Below are 18,687 nucleotides of genomic sequence, written 5' to 3'. Positions count from 1 at the left end.
ATTTATTTAAAAAAAAATACTATGCCAAATATGTTAAATTTTTTTGTAAAAGGCAGATGTTAATAAAATAAAATAAAATAAAATAAAATAAAATAAAATAAAATAAAATAAAATAAAATAAAATAAAATAAAATAAAATAAAATAAAATAAAATAAAATAAAATAAAATAAAATAAAATAAAATAAAATAAAATAAAATAAAATAAAATAAAATAAAATAAAATAAAATAAAATAAAATAAAATAAAATAAAATAAAATAAATAAAATAAAATAAAATAAAATAAAATAAAATAAAATAAAATAAAATAAAATAAAATAAAATAAAATAAAATAAAATAAAATAAAATAAAATAAAATAAAATAAAATAAAATAAAATAAAAAAATTAAATAAGCATAAAATAAAATATATATTAGGACACTCACCAGATGCAGGCCAGCCAATGCGCGATGAGCACGAAGGTGGCCATCAGCAGAAGCAGCACTGCCGTCCCGTACTCGGAGTAGCGGTCGATCTTGCGCGCCACTCGCACGAGCCGCAGCAGGCGGGCGGTCTTCAGCAGGCCGATCAGAGTGGTCGTCTGAAACAGTCGAGATTCGGCACGCTTGCTCACCACTGGTCCCCAAATAACATACGAATATTACTCTAGGCATTGCAACAAACAAAAACAGAAAATAACACAAAAACAATTACACGCTAGCGACACGGATGTTTGAATCAGCTATTGCAAAATCACGTTATATTATAATCTCCTACATAATGCGATAGAGGGGATGAGTGAAGACATGAGCCGCAGGTCATACGAAGACCTAAAGAAGGTCACACGTGGCTGACCAGAGTGACTGAAAAAATGCAGAGCCAGTAAATTGCACTCTTTTTAAAATAAATTCCATTATATAAATGTATAAATAAAGAAGAAAAAAAATTAAGATGAATAAGTCACTCAGATACCAAAATAATTGTAAAATTCCTAAATTCCACACAAGTCATGGTCAAAAGAGTTTTGTCTTCAAAGGTGTAAAAAAATATAATAATCTCCCCAATGAACTAAAAACTATTAAAAATAATATATCAACAAATAAATTTAAAGTAAACCTAGAGAAATTTTTTGAACACGTGTAAAAACTGCATTTAATTTTAATTAGTATGAATGTATTATTATTTTATGTTTTTTTCTTTATATATTCTATGTTTTTGTTTTTTTTTTCTAATGTTCTCGTATATTCAAAATTATATAAACTCTTATAAATAAACAACTACAACAGTGTAAGTCTAAGCACAAGAGTTAGTCTCTTTTTTTGGAGAGTTACAGTGATAACATTTACTAAATGTATTGAAGTAGGTCTGTATAGATTTTTTTTTTAAAACATGTACCTTTTATGAAATTTATTAATAATAAAAAAAAATTGAAAAATACATTTTAGAAAGTTGAAACCAGAGAGAGAGAGACATTAATACAAAAAATAATAATTAAAGGCTACTGAAAAGGGGGTTTGAATCAAAGGGGTGTGATCAAATGCCAGACAAATCAAAAGATATGCTATTCTCGAGGGGATGTCTGTATCCACGCTACAAAATGCAATAAAGGATATCAGAATTATAATGACAATTTTCTTTAAATAACTGGAAAAAGCGGTGTAAAATATTTTGGCATAATCATTGACCAAAATATAAAACTCAAGGAAAAAATTATCTTATTGTTAATAGAATAAGCAAACTAATAAATATATTTATAAGGTTAAGAAATATAACAAAATGACTTTGCATTAGCCTAATCTTTATTATTACAAAATGGAATAGTTGGATTTAGCGGTCGAAAAAATATGTTTTTTTTTATAAAAGTTTTATATTAAAAAAACCGTCCACTTTTCCCACTGTCCGATTGTTTAAGAAATTCAGGATTCTAGATATAAAATATTTGTTTTAAAATAACCGTTAAATTCAAACCCATAAAGACAACATCAATAATAATGTTTCTACATCACGAAATGTAAGTTCGTACCTCGTTGCCTAGAACAATTGGTAACATCTTAATTCCTAAACTAAAACAATAACAGGATATCATTATACTTACAGAGGAATATTTTATAACGAAAAAAGGAAATAAAAAGTGCAGTCAAGAAAACAACATAATCAAGAAAGAAGTTAAACATTATATTCATGATTCTTTTTATACGTAGCAGTCATTAAAAATACGTTATATATTTTTTTAATTTTAGGAATATTTACTAATCAAAAATAGAAAATACATCATTATAAGACGTCACCCCTCATTATGTACATATATTTTTTTCTTGTACGTAATGCGGGAAACGTATCACTGCTTAAATTCAAAAGGGCCACAAGCCTAAATTTGACTTTTTTCAGTAGAGCCAATCAAAGTTTTTAACATATATAATCGGGTTGTGGTCCTGTGGCTAGTGTCTCGAACTCACGGACCGAAGGTCCGTGGTTCGAATCCCACTCTACCCCAACTCGATTCCATTTTCTAATAGTGAGTTATTTACAACTCGTTGAAAATGCCCCTTAAAATTAAATATTTGGGTAAATCATAAGAACGCAAATATTTCTTTTTTTTTAAGAAAAAAATTTTTTTTTGCTTTTTTTATAATATTACCTTTTTTATTTAATTTTTTAATATCGTTAGATGCGTTTTCTAAAGCTGTATCTAATTATGGAATTTTGGAAGTCTCTGTTTCATATAAAATTATAGCCTCATGTCGATTAAAATATTTTTTAAAGGGCCACATGTCGGAAATAAAAATTATGTTTTATTAGGAGTTTTTTGACATAAATTTGTTTAACATGAAAAATGAATAACGCCATAAAGTCAGCCAGCTACATAAACAAAACACGACTTTGTAGGTTAAAAAAGTAACAAAATAATATACTAAATATCCAACACGCTTATAAAGTAAGTAACAAAGATCAACGTAAGCCACCAAAATGCCAAAAGGGCTGTTCTGGGATTTGGGTTGTTTATGATGGGAGTCTTTTTCTTGTAGAAAAATATGACTGACTTAAATTTCATTTTTGCAATAAAATAAAATTTCGGGGTTTTTGATTTATGGGCATTCTGAATTTAAGCAGCATTGTAATATTATATATGTATTTTCTGAATAAAAAAAAATGTATATTGATAGTATTGAAAATATTTCAAGCAATAAAAGAGTACCGTCAACTGTGTCATCTTTACCGCATTTTTCCACAAAAAAGTTATTAGGTAAAAAAAAAACTCTTTTGATAAGCTATGAATTTGGATAGGTAAGTAACATTTAAATTTACTTATAAATATTCATTTGTCTCTCTAACTGTTAAACTATCAGACTTATACGTAAATTAGGACGTAAGTAAAGAAGCCACACAATTGGCAACTTAACCTGATAATTTTTTTTTTAATAAAACTGAAAACTCATCTATAAAATCTATTAAGTCGGTGTTCCTTTTCACGTTGGCTAGTCGATTCTATATGTTTGCAATAATAAAGAGGAATTTACAGCCAACACATTTCCATACAATTGAGTAGGCTGCCTTTAGTTCAAGAGTGTAATTACGTATAAGTTAAAAATCTAACTGTATATGAAAACAATGAGAGTTTGCGTAATCTAATATTAAATTAAAAATCTAATTGAAACCCTATTGATAGGTCAAGTTGCCAATCGCCATAGATGGCAACTTTACCTAACCTCAACAAATATTATTCAGAAGAATTTTTCCACAAATAGTTAAAAGCAACATCTAAAAGTAATTTTCCGTCTTCATAAATGGGTGTTACTTAAAATATATCTCATCTGCTCGAATCAGCTCATTAATTACCCCGAAAACGATAAAATTTTGCACTGTCAGCTCGAACAGCCAATCGCAAAATCGCTAAATCAATTTTTTTTAATTATTTGAAAACTAAAGCAGCGCTGCCAGTGTATAAATTGTTTAGAGTCGCCTGGGGTAGTATTTCAAACGCTCTCGCGGCCGTAGAAAACACTTTTATCTTGTGTGTTTTCTATGTAAGTATACGAGACAAAAGTGTTTTTTCCGTGTGCCGCGAGAGCGGTTCAGAATAGCACCCCTGGTTCATTAAAAAAACTACCAACGAGTCATGATGGCACGTACCGTTTATGAATTTCTTTAAATTTACATTTGTCTAACACTTGGTAAACGTAGGTAAAGTTGACAGAGGTAGGTAAACATGCCACAGTTGACCGGTACTCATTTTATTAATATCTTCTCAACACCGCCATCAAATATGACAAATACTCGTATATCTAATCCATTTGAATGTTTAAATATAAGGATTATCGTATTTCTTGACATTAATCTTAAATCGTTTTCATATTGGATTATTTATTCAAAATCAATGAGTAAACCTTGAACTTGCTTCAGACATATATAATGTTATTTGTATTATATAAATTATCACACGTGAGTTAATTTAGGTGCAGGAATCTTACTTACCGACATATCATGTAAACTGTCATTTATAATAGACTGAAATGCACTTATCACAACAAATGTAGAAGCACTAAGCAAAAACAATTTCAAGAAAGGATTAAAGATCAACAAATTCAACAAATATATTTTACCACATTAAAACAATAACAAATTACAGTTAATTCATGCGCGTTGTCATTGAAAAAAGTCATGCACTGTTCTATAAAAAGATTTGCAAAGCTTTGCCTGTGTCTTAATCAAAATGGATGAAACACAGAGCTGTTAGATTGAAGCAAGAAATAAGATTATTTTGAATAACTGAACAAATAAGAAAACGATTTCAAGATTGAATTAGAGTATTATAATTTCACAGAGAATCTGAAATCTGAAACCGCAGTTTAAAAAGCAAGTGAATACGTTTAACATATCGAGCCACTGTCGCCAAAACTTCATAACCGACAAAAACAGAATTTCACAGGAGAACACATTTTCCTCTCAATTAACAAGAAATACACTTTGAGAATCAAACTCTGTTACGATTATTTATTTTACTGATATCAATGAGATAAATATTCGAAAGAAACTTGGTTCTTAAAGTATATTCCTTAATAACTAGGAATAAAAATATTCTCCCCTTAAATATTGCTCCTTTCCGTTAAAATATTTTGGCGATCATGGCTGGATGGACAATGAACTAAACACAATGATGTGATCATTATTTTTAAAGCAATACGCCCAGTGCCATTGCAAATAACACATAATGTTTCTTTGTGCTTAAAATGTTGTTTGTAAATGTTGAGTGTTTTGGGTATTATTTTGTATTTTTTAGGTCCGGTGATTGTAAATTGAATTAAATTGTAATAGTAATATATGTATAACGATCTCCAAATTAATATAATGTATAAATGAAAATCAGTTGTTAGCTACAAATGTACAAATACGTTCTCGTACTGATTTAAGTTTTTTTTTATCTGTCTTAAACACAAGAAAGTTATTTTCTACAAAACATTGTGGCTTAAATTCATTTTTGTCCAATGTTCCAAAACACAAATCTGCAGAAATAGAGTTTTAAAGTTTTTTTAACGAAATATGCAGTAATTATTCATGATAACAACTTAAGGCTAGTCGGAAAAACGAACGCAAAATTAGGAAATCATAAGATTTTGCCATTTTAAAACGAGTGTTTTTTTTTAATCGGGCAATAATAAAAAAACATAAATTAGATAAGAACAATAATTTTTAAAGGTATTTCTGTTAAAAAATATACTTAAAAGTTTTATTTAACTAATATATAATTACTTTTAGACCGGCAGATTACTCCATTTCAAATTTAGAGTTAACTTAGGTATCTGGGATCTCAATAAAGACTAAGTATTGAACAAAAATTTGTCGTAATAACTTGAAGATAATACATTTAATATAAAAGTGGCCTCGGCCAAAATATAATTTTTTGTTTTTGAAAAAAAATACGAGTATTTTAAATCATGTACATTTTCCTTTATTTCTACTTAAAATTATGCCTTCGGTAATATAAAAAAATATATATAAATATTGAAATACTTTAGTTGAAGCCTTTTTTTATAGAATTGTATTCTCTTTTTTTGAAAAAAGAAGATACCTGTAAAACATATTGTTTTTATCTAATTTATGTTTTTTGTTTTTTTTATTATTGTCCGATTAAAAAAAAACATTCGTTTTAAAATGGCAAAATCGTATGATTTCCTAATTTTGCGTTCGTTTATCCCGAAAAAATTCGTTCAAAAATCTTGTAACAATTTTTCATTTGAATTTTATAAATAAAATCTTTCTCAGAACTCCTGTACGTATAACTCAATTTCGTTAAAAATGGCTGGCCTCTTGGACAAAAACAAACTGAAGCGACGATATGTAAAATTGTTTTGTGTTTAATATAAGTTGTTATGAACCTGTAATTAAAATGTATGCTTATTGTCTTTAAATTTACGATATATAATAAAATCATTATCATCATTTTCTTCCGCACCAAATGGTGCATAGGGTATTGCATTAGTACACCAATCGCAGCGTATCTTAATATTTTTTGTTACATGAAGGTAAGATGATCAGTATTAAGTTTCAGGTACCAGTTCTGGGACTATAAAATATTCCAGCGTAAAAGCACTCTTTTAAATCAATATTTCATATCAACCATGTCGAGAATTGAACCCGAGACCTATTGCATGATAGGCAAACGCGCTGGCCATTACACCACGAGGCCGACAAGTTAGTTAAATGGACAGTATAGTTGAATAGACACGTTATAAGCGCGTCATATACATATGTGATTTCAATACGTGGGAAATAGGGAAATATCACATACTACGAATACCGATAGCAATATATGGAATGGATTTATAATAATTAACGGTATTTTCAAAACCAATATGGATATTGTAGAAAAATGTTTTCGTGTATAAGTTTAATAAAGAAATTGAAAAAAAATATTTCACTTGAAAAACGCGACATGTTTGGCATTCACAGTTGTGACGTTAAGATTCGTGACGATGTCCTTAAAAAAATAATGGTCAGGAACAAAATTTAAAATTAACATGAATCGTGAAGTATTAGGGGCGTGGTTAATGCAATCGCCGTTTTTGCGGGAATTCAAAGTTTCAAATATTTTTTATACCATTTATAATTCAAATTGTTGAGGGTAACGCAACATTTGCCACATATATCTTAGATGTAGCTAGTATAGGAATAACGTGTCTATTTATTGCACGTCAGTGCTTAGTTATTTAATCTTAAAAAGTAAAATGTGCCTTATTTAAGGTAAAATGAAGCCAAACCTAAAAAATCTTATTCTGAAATGTACCCAGAACTAAAAATTGCCCGAACTGAAAAGTTTATGAATATAAAAAAAGATTAATGAGATATGAGTTGAGAAAAATTAGATTCATAAATAAATAAATTATTACAGAATATCACGCGGACGGCGATACATTGCAATGGAAGTAAAATTGGCGTTTTAACCATTTCTAGGGGTGTATTGTGTTGTTTGATTAGTTTTTGAATTTCCCCCGAGACGAGAATATGTGTGAATGGCATAATTTAATATCCAAAACATATTTTACTATTAATTTTACGACAAAGCAAAATAAGGCAAGTACCCATTGTGAAAGACGAATTAGAATATCTGAAAAATGGAAAATGCAATTTTCCATGGTTATATTAAATTACGTATGTATAATGACGCCTGACGCCGCGCCCGCCGCGCGCCGTGCAGCTGTCACTTTTCAATAAATTGGAGGGAAACCATAAAACAATTACCGTCAGTAAGACAGTTGGAACAGATATTGAAAAGCCGCCATCTTTAAAAGCACCTTATATTTGATATAAAATGTTCATTAGGTAAATTATAATTTTTCATGAATCCATTAGGTGTTTTTTGTACTTTATTATATTTCTGTGTCCGGGTGGATAAAAAATACAGTTTTGAGTGTTAAGTAAAACCAAAACCCTAAAAGAGTGTTTTCTACTTGACAGCTAATCTGAGGCGAAAATTCCGGGAATCGGGTGGAGATAAGTCCGCCGTTTAGTTTTAGCGGTTGGCGCGTTCGTCTACCATGTTTGAGGTCCTAGGTTCGATTCCTGACAAGGGGACGTGATATATTGGTTTTAAAGGTGGTGTTCTACACTGGAATATTTCATTTTGTCTGACTGCATAAGACTGATCACCTTATCTTCCATGAATAAACTGATCTAGATGCGCTGAAATTGGAGTAGCAATGAAGTGCCCTATGTACATTATGATAATGATGATTGAGGTTGATGAAATGTTAGTGTTTTTGTATTTAATTTTGTCAACTAATAATGTAAAAAACGTGTCTTCGATATCCATAGTAGTTTTTTTAGTACTAAATTAAATAATAAAAACATTGTTTCAGAATGTTTCATTATTTTAGCATAAAAAAGGGTTTTGAAAAATATTTTTCGAAACTTAAATTATAAATATGTACTGTATGAAAAATTAACTAGAAACTAACAATATACTAGTAATACTGAGTAGGCCAAGTACCTACCTACGAAAATGTAAAAGAACAGACATAGATACAATTTTAACATAGACAAATTTATTAATGTCACATTAAAAAGGCTTTCAAAAACTTTTATAACAATACGAGGTAAAAATCTGCAGAAAACTACATAAATCAATAATTAATTACTCAAGGAAATGTAAAATCATGCTTCGATGAAATTATTACACGTAAAACGTGGGCCTTGAAAACGAATCAATATAAATATTGAAATACAAAAATACTTTTCAAATAGGTAACCTACCTAACTACAGTTTTAACTATAATATATAAGTACTTGTTCCACCATATTAACTAGTGTTTCAAAAATGCAATAAAATGGTCGATTTTTTAAATAATTTAGGCTGCATTTGTAAATCCAGTCAATAAAAACAATGTTTCTCATTTAAAACAGTTGTTTTAGTTTTGCATTTTTACTCATCTGTCGATCTTAAAGTCAGCTATATTTAAATAAATTAAGTTATTTTTGTCGAAATGGGTTGCCCTAGAGAAACTTTTTTCGTGCAACCTGTTTTTAACTTTTCGACGCAATCGTTTGGACCTTTTTTACTATTAACCAAATATGCTAATAATTACTCTAAATAGTTTCATAATTGATTAAAATTGATTTCTTTAAAAATTTAGAAAAATCAACAGTTATTTCGATTATTTAAAATATCGCATATAATTATTTTGAAAATACTGCAATAGTTAACGAGAGTTTTACTTTGTTTAACAACATTTTAACTGAAAAATATCAACTCGAAAAATGTTGCTATAACTCGTAATCTACTGATTCATACGCCATATTAAATGGCAAACATAGTCGTAGAATTATAAAATTTAAAATCTGCTCACGGTTTTTATGTAGTAAAACTGCAATAAAACTGAATCAACTAGAATTTAAAGTTATTTATAATATATGAATAGTAAAAATATTTTTTATAAAACTTTAAACTGCATGATTTAATTCTACAATTTTTTATTTGATCACTGAGCGCTTTCTTCAAAGCAGGCATCCTCAGAATGTCTTAATATTTGCTCATTTACAACTTAAAGAGGGGAGAACATGTGCGCTTAATTTAAATAAATTATAATTCAAATTGATAGAGAAAAAAAAAATGTATGGGCAGTTTTGAGAAAGTATTTCTGTTTTACATATATGAACATTTAAAACATGGATTTTAATGTATAGTTTAATTTCCTTAAATTTTATGAGTTACTGAGTATATTTTTCATTCTAAAAATGACGGTTTTTGCTTTTACATAAAATTATGTGAGTATATATGACACGATAACAGTTTGTTACACTTGTCTAAATTATCATAAATTTTGTAACTAAAACGTGGGTGCTACATTTTAACTAAAATAAGCTTGGATAGTTAAACATACATTGGCGAATAACAATTAATAAGCAAAGCTGATGCAAAAAAATCCCTGTGTAAAAAGAAAACATTATAAAAGACATTTTTTCTATGTGAATTGTTCTTGGGTGCATAATATAAACAATAATTACGTGGAATTGGTGGAAATTTAAGTACACTAACAAAATGACAAGTTGGTTCTTTAATCCACTTTCATTAGATTAAAAAATCGACGTATCGTGACAAATTGTAATAAATACTAATAAAAATCATTCACGCGTGCTCTCAGTTTTAAGTAAAATAAATAAGTACATTCTGTTTCACTCACCCCAATTATGTAGCAATAAAAAACAAAAGGGAGGAACATATATTTATCAAACATTAGTCAATTTCCTCCTTTCAAAATCGTCGCATGGTATATTTTTACGAAAGGGCTATTTCGCAAAAAAATGCATTAACATTAAACAATAGCCTACATCGATCATTTTCTATTAAAAATATCTAAATGTGATTGCGTAAGTTTTCACGGCCCCTGTTATAAATATGTACCTTTTTTTATTGATCCATGTATGTTGGATTTGTTCCGTTTCGGTTACCATTGCAGGACCCATCTTCAGGGCATTCAGTTTATTGGTTTCAGTTTACCATACGGCCCTTATAAGCAAAAATTGAGTTTTTTTGTCAAAAATCACAAAATAAGTTGAATATGAGGTAATGCTCTAAAATACATTTTGAACTAATGAGCAGTAAAAAAAAAACATTTCAGTACGAAAAACGATACAATATTTATGAAAAGTTTTTTTTAATCAATTACACAAAATACAGAGATCCATAAGCAGAAACTCAGTGTAGATGTGAAACACACTAGTTTTATGCTTTGGAAACAATTGACATGCTGTGTTTTTATTTTTGATTATTTACAGTTTTTCTTAATTTGCATAAAGTAGACGAATCCTAAAAAGTGTCATCTCAAAATACGGCTTTTGCCTGCCCCTTTGCTTGTGACGGCAATATACTACCGCGTAACTAAAATGTTTTATTTTTTATTATAAATAATACAAATAAACACTGTTTTTAATATGTCCAAATATTTGCAGACTGGCTGGATTTCCTCGCTAGGGAGTTATTCAGATCCAAATTTGTTGCAACTGAGAGGGAAAACAGTTTTGAGAAAGGAATGTGGAAGTCTAGGCAAATGCCTAGTAAATTTACAGGGCTTATGACCTGTCGTTGGCTGGTTTAAGTGGCCATTTTACAGTGTGTAACAATTATCATTCTGCCAATGTTTTAACATCCACATTTCCTCTTTAACCAGACAATGACGAATCGTAGGCTCTGTAAATGCCAAGACTTACATATTCCCTTCTCAAAAGTGTTTTCTCTCTCTGTTGCTACGAATTTGAATAAAAAGAGACCTTAAAACTTGTAAAATTAATGTTGAAAGTAAATATGCGCCATCGCGTGATTTAGATTTTTAAAAATAACTTCTCAAGATGTAATTTTTTTTTTTTTATTTCGTCGGATTTTTTTTGACCCTCATTAAAATTAATTTAAATGAAGATTCGCGGTATTTATAACGCAATCATGATATTTATGTGATATAGTTATGATAATAGTTATTTAAATAGTGCGTTGGGTTAGTTAATGTATTTATTGTGTATCGGTTTAAGAGACCAAAGTTTCTTGAAAATGTAGGAAAAAAAAATATTTTAATAAAAACGCACTACTTTGATCGACGTCTCTGGTTCATATGAACCAACCAATGATATAAGAGCTGTGAAGGATATCCGGTTGGCTTATCGTAAACGAACCAATCGGAAGAACTAACAGAGAATAACCTCTGACGTCATGACGTCACACGCGGAGTTATTTCAGAAATGCAAAACTTTAAAATATCACAGCCTTGATAATACGAAATAGAAAAAAAAAAAAACATTTTTTGCTTAGTTTTATAGTCTATTAAATAATAAAAAAGACACTGAACTTCATCGGGTGTTTTCCCGTGTATTCGAGGACTTGTCGATAATGGCTCACTCTACTCTAACTTAATTTTTTAACATTTTTTATATTTATCGTATTTTTTTCTTACATTACATAGTGGTTACGCCACATTTGCTTTGTTTGATTTATTTGCTGCCTGCTGTGGGTACTGTGGGTAGCTACCACATTTTTCTCTCCGGCCCAACATATTCCACATTCAAATCTTCAAATGTGTAGAAAAAAGAATGATTGTTAATATAACCGAACTGTCAGATTTCATGTGCTCAGATAAATTTTTTTCTTCTTTTTACCGCGATTGCGAACCCGTTACTTTATCCACTGTGTCGTGAAATAATTATAATCAAGAAACCATCTCAAGTGCCCCTCCTTCATGACCCCACGCTCTGATCTGATCCTGACTGCTGCGAGACAAGTTTTAAACAATAAGGTAGCAGAACCCCAGTGCAAGGTAGGAATTGCATTAATTTAATAATGGTCCAGTCATAGAATTAAGAATAGTCCAGAAGGAGCGAAAAATCATATTTGAATACATCGGACTGTGTCCAATAATTCCCCCACTCCGGCTTACTTTCGCCGCGCGTATTCGTGAAGTCGCCGGGTAATGTTGCTTGATGGGAAAAAAAAAATCACAACACAAATGTAAGGTAAAAAAAGGTGTCTGTTAATTTCTCTGAAATTGTATTGTGCCCGCGGAAACATTGATTGACACAACAGAGTAGATAAGTAAAGGGTCATTTAATAAGAGTTATTGAATTAATGAACTTTGAACTTAAAATATAACACAAATTTAATTGGACATAAAACGGATATTTTTATATCATGTTAAATAATATTTTATGTTTTTTATTTATTTATTTTATTTTTGCACCACAACAGGTCAGGAGGCCCAATTACAGTGGTGAATTACATCACAAAACACCCAGGCTTGAGAAAAATCACATTGAATTTTTGTGTTCTCGCCGGGAATCGAACCCGTAACCTTCCGTGAGTGAGTCAAGTGTCTTGACCACTACACCACGGAGGCCGCCTTAAAGATAATGTCGTGTGTAGTGTGTAGTTAAAAATGCCCATGAAATTGAAATACTTGAGTAAAATCGCAAGAACTCAAATATAAAAAATATTATTTATTTGGTAATTTAATTTATAATAATTACTTAAATAAATGTCACTGATTTTGGTACAAAACTGTTCTATTGTCAAAACGAATAAAAAATGCTTATTTGTTCGCCTTGGCAAAAAAACGGTGTTTCTAATCGATCGGCACATTTTAAAACTTTGTAGTTGTTAATGAATTGATATATTGGTGTTGACCAAAAAACTTTTTTGACTTAGATCTTCAAATATTAAATTATAGTTTTATGACTGATCAAATATTCGTAAGTATGAAGAATATTTTTATATTACATAAGATATCGTGAGCATACAAGATGTAAATTGACCAAGTGACAAAATCAATCATGTTCAGGGGAGCCATTTTAGTATTTTTCTAGAGTTCAATTTCTTCTCAAAGATCAGATTTTTCAAGTAGGTGGTTGGTAATTTTACATTATATGCACGGTACTTTAAACTTTAATGTAAAGTATAAACGATTTTCAAAACATTATCACTTTTATATAAAAAAAATCAATTGAAAAACTTAGTCAATTTTACCTGTAAAATTTGTCAGATAATCATTTTTGTTTCGTTCATTGAGAGAGGTAGTATTTTATTTTATTTTATAACTATAAATTATTTTTTTGTTTTTTTATTTCAATAGTCAATTTTTTATATTTATAAAGGTTAAATAAACACAAAAATACAAAATAAATGAAAATAAACAAATAATTAAGAAGTGTTACGTAATAATCCAAAGGATAAATTTAATCAATGAACTTTTTATAAAAAAAACCGTATCTGTCAAATACAAAACGTATATTAACTTACTAACTACTAACTAATAACTCTAACTAACTCTTTACTGGTGACATCACCTACAGGTAAAATTGACTAACTGTTACTTGGTCAATTCTTTGGATCTTAAATTTACTAATAAAAGTGACTTTGTGTGTTGGTCAGTTTTACTTGTCAAAAATCTGTGAGCTTCTATCAAATAGTCACATATTTTACAAATTAAATTCTTTTTAGGGTGTCGGATCGACTTGGCATTTTTACCAGTCAAGCATTATGCTAATACGATGTCAAAAAGTCAATAATCTCAATTTCGTCATTTTTGCAAATGGTCACTTTTACTTGTATAACCACGATATGTGTAACAACTCTTGCAGTGATGATTTTATGTACAACATGTTTATTAATTTGAGAATCATAAACAGTGAATAGTTATTTACATATAATCAATACAGGTAGTATTCTTATATGCACGATATTCCGGGACACAAATAATCAAATCATGAAAATATGCAATGTCATGTTTCAAGCGCGCCACTCATACCACATATGGGGTTTTACTTATAAACCTGATATAAAGTTACACTTAGGCATAGTGGTAGAATAAGGATGGGAATGCCATCCTTAGTCTACTACTGTAATAAGGATGGTTTTTCTATCCGTATTCCACCATTATACCTAGGTGTAACTTTATATCAAGTTTATGAGTAAGGCCCAAATAGTTATAATAATATGTATGAATTAAAAAGCTAATAATAAGCGTATTGCTTGCGTTAGTAAAATTTAAATAAAAAAAACATCTTGATTTATTTACATGCTATTTTTATGTTTGTATGGAGTCTTAATGAATTGCTGTTATTAAAATAACTTAACGTCGAACTGGTTTGGTAAAATCTATTTATTTTTAATTTAAACTTATTTTTGGCTTTAAATTGATACTTTCAGTAGACCGCCGCAAAATTAAATTTTTGTCGAAATTAAATTGTTTTAGGATTTCTGTATTTTTTAAAGTTTAATTTTATTTAATAATATTTAACTAGATAAATAATATTTCTTTTAGTCCACTCCTGTCTAGTTTTAAAGATCGTATCCATCTCACATTACACTTCCCATCTTTACAAGAGCAACATGACAAAAAGTCTTGACTTATCAACTCGTGTATTTCTGCATTTCTATATATGATATTTATATACGTTTATTTCTCTTCCTTAATCTCACCTCCTACTCTCTTTCATCTTTTTTCATTTTTCCAATTGAGTATTAGCATTGATTTATGGTAATTTATATGCAAATATAATTATTTTTTTTAAATTGAAGTATATTTTGTAAATTGAATTATAAAAACATAACCTTTATTTATTGGCTGGTTGGAAGTAATTGCCATTTGGCAATAAACCCGCCAATGTACAATTAACATTATGTACAAAAAGTTAATCAAATAAAAAATTATGTATTCGAGTTTATAAGTCAAATATACTCGTATGTATTCGATAATATTTAGTAACCACTGTTAAAATAAAATAGGATAAGATTTATTAGTAAAGTATACCTTAATAAAGAAGCTTGTGTGGCTTTGAAACCCGTCAATTTAAAAAATAAAAATAAGTGGTTAAAGATAAAGTTGTATTTAATATTTATTTTATTAAAGTTTTCTTTTACTCAGCTGGCTCTAAGTTGTTTCAAGAATACAATATAATAATCTGTAGCGTATAATTAAGGTGTTTTAATCCACTTTTCGTATTATTATAGATTAGAAAACTCATTGTTCTAGTAGGTTTCTGTTTCAGAAACTGTTTGATTAAACCATCTTAATACGATACCCTCCGGGTAAGACACAGTTAATTGAATAACTAAGTATATTGAAGGATTATAGGTTATGTTAACAAAACTTATCTTACCTTGAAATGATATCATATTATATCATTATTGTTATACTATTATGTCTTAAAGTTAGGATTGTGTACTGTGTTTTAAATCTTAATCAACTTTCTCCTATCTGCATTTAATGGCGTAGAGCATTGAATCGGTATGCTAATGCAGCGTGATCAACTAAAGAGTAAAGTCTGTTCATTATTATAAGAATTTCCAAACAAACAAACCAGCCGCGTGATATCCGACGGAGAATAGCCTATTTCATACATATCATCCAAACGCAACGGTAAAATTATAGTGGATTGACATTTTGATGGCTCAGTTCCATACAGAGAAAACTAGAATTTGCCTATTTTGAGTAATGGCTGACCGAAGTTTTGACAGACCTAAATTGATTTGTAACAAATAATTATTTACAACACCTTAAGTGTAGCATACATGAATATATTTATGTAAAATATGTATACAACGGTCACGAGTTTTAGGTTGAAGGTGTTTTACAAATTATCACAACGTTTTAATTAGTTATGGAGCTGAGAGATTATTAAGTTAATTTAGTTCCATAAGAAAACATTTGTTTTCTATAGGGAAATTAAAAGTTTTTAAGAGTTACACCTTTGTAGAATTGAAAAAGGATTTTTTTTTTTAAATATAATGAACTGTATAAATTAAAACTTTATTTTTTAGTTATCCCTCTATGGAACTGATCCATCGATTTATTAGATTCGTTTGTACCTATTTTAAATTGATAATATTAATATTTTTCGTTTTTTTTTATATTTATAATACTCCGTAGTTAATGATTTTAGTAGAATATCAATGAAAACGCCTTGGTTAATACATTATTATAAAAAATAAAATTTATAAAAATATAAGCGTTCGTATAATTTACCTAAATATTTTAATTTTGGTGACCTCTTCAACGAGTTGTAAATAACTCACTATTTCAAAATTGAAATCAAGTTAGGTTAAAGTGAATATTTTCTTTAGAAATGACTTATAAACTTGACCATTTCGTTTAACTTTTGATGCTGATTTTCAAATTCGAAATAAAACGGACACAAATTATGCTAACACCTAATATTAGATTTAGCTAGTAAAAGAGTTGGTTTGAATTGTCAGTAGGATCGCAGTGAGTCACATCTTGCTGGAGGGTGTGATTCTATAAAATGCTGCGAACGCCCAGTTGCATTCCACCGGCAACACTACTGACTAGTCCAACTCGTGAGCGTCCATGTCGCGAATCCTGGACAATGGGATCACACTCATGACGGTGTAATTACAGCAGACAACAGAGGATGAAAGGCGAGTTTCTGGCGCCTCAAAACTAAAACCAACCGAAATGAGAGAGCGTAGCTCTGACAGAAAAATCTACCAGAGAAGGTAACGAGAAACCACTCTGGTCATCTTTTCCCAGGAATCACCATGGCGAGTATGTCCAATATGCCAGTGGTCGGCAAACTAATTAGTCAAAAGAGCCAAAGATCCGCATTAAGACAATTAAGATTTCTTTTGAGAGCCAATTATTTTTTCGTTAAACTGTTTCCTCTTCAAATCCAACGAACTTTATTATGCAGTGAAGATCTCCGCATTGACTCTCTGTTATTGAGTTACCATTCTTTAAAATGTAAAGGAGATTTAACAACAATTACATTGACAATCTTAATCACCAAATCCATTACATTTGAAATTTTTCGCCTCTTGATGAATGATGCAATGGTAATAAAGCATCTCATGATTAATTTTTGCTTCGAAAATAGAAAAAAACCGTTCTCACTTCGGTCATAATTTTAGCTCCATTTGTTGAAATTGAAATCATTTCATCAAGCTTAATACGATGCTTCTCCATGCATTCTGATCTCCAGGGACCTGACAAGGCACCGCTAGAAGAAGTAAAGGCAGTAACTGATCTATTTATTGTACATCTATGGTTATAAAAATACCTGTATTATATTTAGAAAATCCATATGCTTAAAATAAGGAATCGTGTGTAAGAAAAACCACATTGTAAAACTAAGCTCGTACAGAGACATTCATATTTTATAGGCCCAAAAAATTTTAATTATTTTTTTACTGATAATATTTCATTGATTACAAACATTCAAAATTTTCCTTCTTTTAAAAAACATGCACTATCCTGGATTTCAAACTAAATATATGAACTCTTTTTTTCTGCGATTTATTTTGTTGCCCTTTAATAATGAGGAATATTTTTGTGTTTTTGTTTAATATTTTTTATTTCCTTTTTTAGTTACTATAAAAAAAAATACCATATTATCTTTTACAGAATATTTTATTTTTTCTTTCTTATTTTACACAAAAATATTATAACTGTCCATTATTTATTATAGGAGCAAATATTCATTAAAATTTTCTTGTATACCCACGAACAGGCCAATGCCTATGTGGGATTTTTTGTTTACTATTTTTACTATTAATATGTATTTCATTGCTACGTAATTATGTTTTATTTGTAATACTCGGTTTTATCACTTATGTATATTGTAAAAAAACCAAAAAAAAAATGTTATTAACATTTACTCGTGATAATATTTTCCGTTATTCTCATCAATCAATTAGGCATTCCTTTTAAACTGTCATAATACTTTATTATCCTTTTAGCGTTGCATCGCATCGCCTACCTTTATTGGAATTTTCCGATCAATCTACGTATATTGGACAAATGGGGGGGACTGCATTTCATTTTGCCCGACTGAAGCATTCCTATTCGATTCAATGAACCAGATTGTTAATTTGCATGAAAATGCTCCTTGTGCACTAATTAAATTACTAACATAGGTACACATTAATCATATATGTAACATTTGTAATATATCGAGGATTTCCTAACAGAATTCATTAGGTTCTTAAAATAGGTTCCGAGACAATCGCACACGAAGCTTATTTATTCCTTCAACGCATTATTTCTCCGACCATTTTCTTTTTAATTTTTAAAAAAAACTTTCAAAGAGTAATCTTTATTTTATTTATTTATATATACGTCCAATGGGCAATTTTATGGACACATTTACACATAGAAAATTATTATACAAAAATTAAATTATTAAAAAAAAAAATAAGAAGACTGGATTTCACCCCGA

The 18,687-nt window shown here is 29.3% G+C and overlaps 1 protein-coding gene across 1 annotated transcript in view; it reads right to left on the bottom strand.

The window, feature by feature from the left end:
* Nucleotides 1-425: 425 nt before the first annotated feature.
* Nucleotides 426-18,687, bottom strand: part of LOC148276900 (voltage-gated inwardly rectifying potassium channel KCNH6-like) — a gene marked incomplete at both ends in the record, with an annotated part of 132,039 nt that continues 113,777 nt past the window's right edge. The window contains one exon of the mRNA XM_088233611.1: nt 426-580. Coding sequence (XP_088089737.1) covers nt 426-580 — 155 coding nt within the window. The remainder of the gene's footprint in view (nt 581-18,687) is intronic.

This window comes from Micrasema longulum, unplaced genomic scaffold, assembly GCF_059751315.1.
Source record: "Micrasema longulum isolate JH-2025_06_02 unplaced genomic scaffold, ASM5975131v1 h1tg001132l, whole genome shotgun sequence".
NCBI classification, from domain to species: Eukaryota; Metazoa; Arthropoda; class Insecta; order Trichoptera; family Brachycentridae; genus Micrasema; species Micrasema longulum.
The sequence above is the reverse complement of the archived record's forward strand: the minus strand, read 5'-3'. Positions and strand labels throughout refer to the sequence as shown.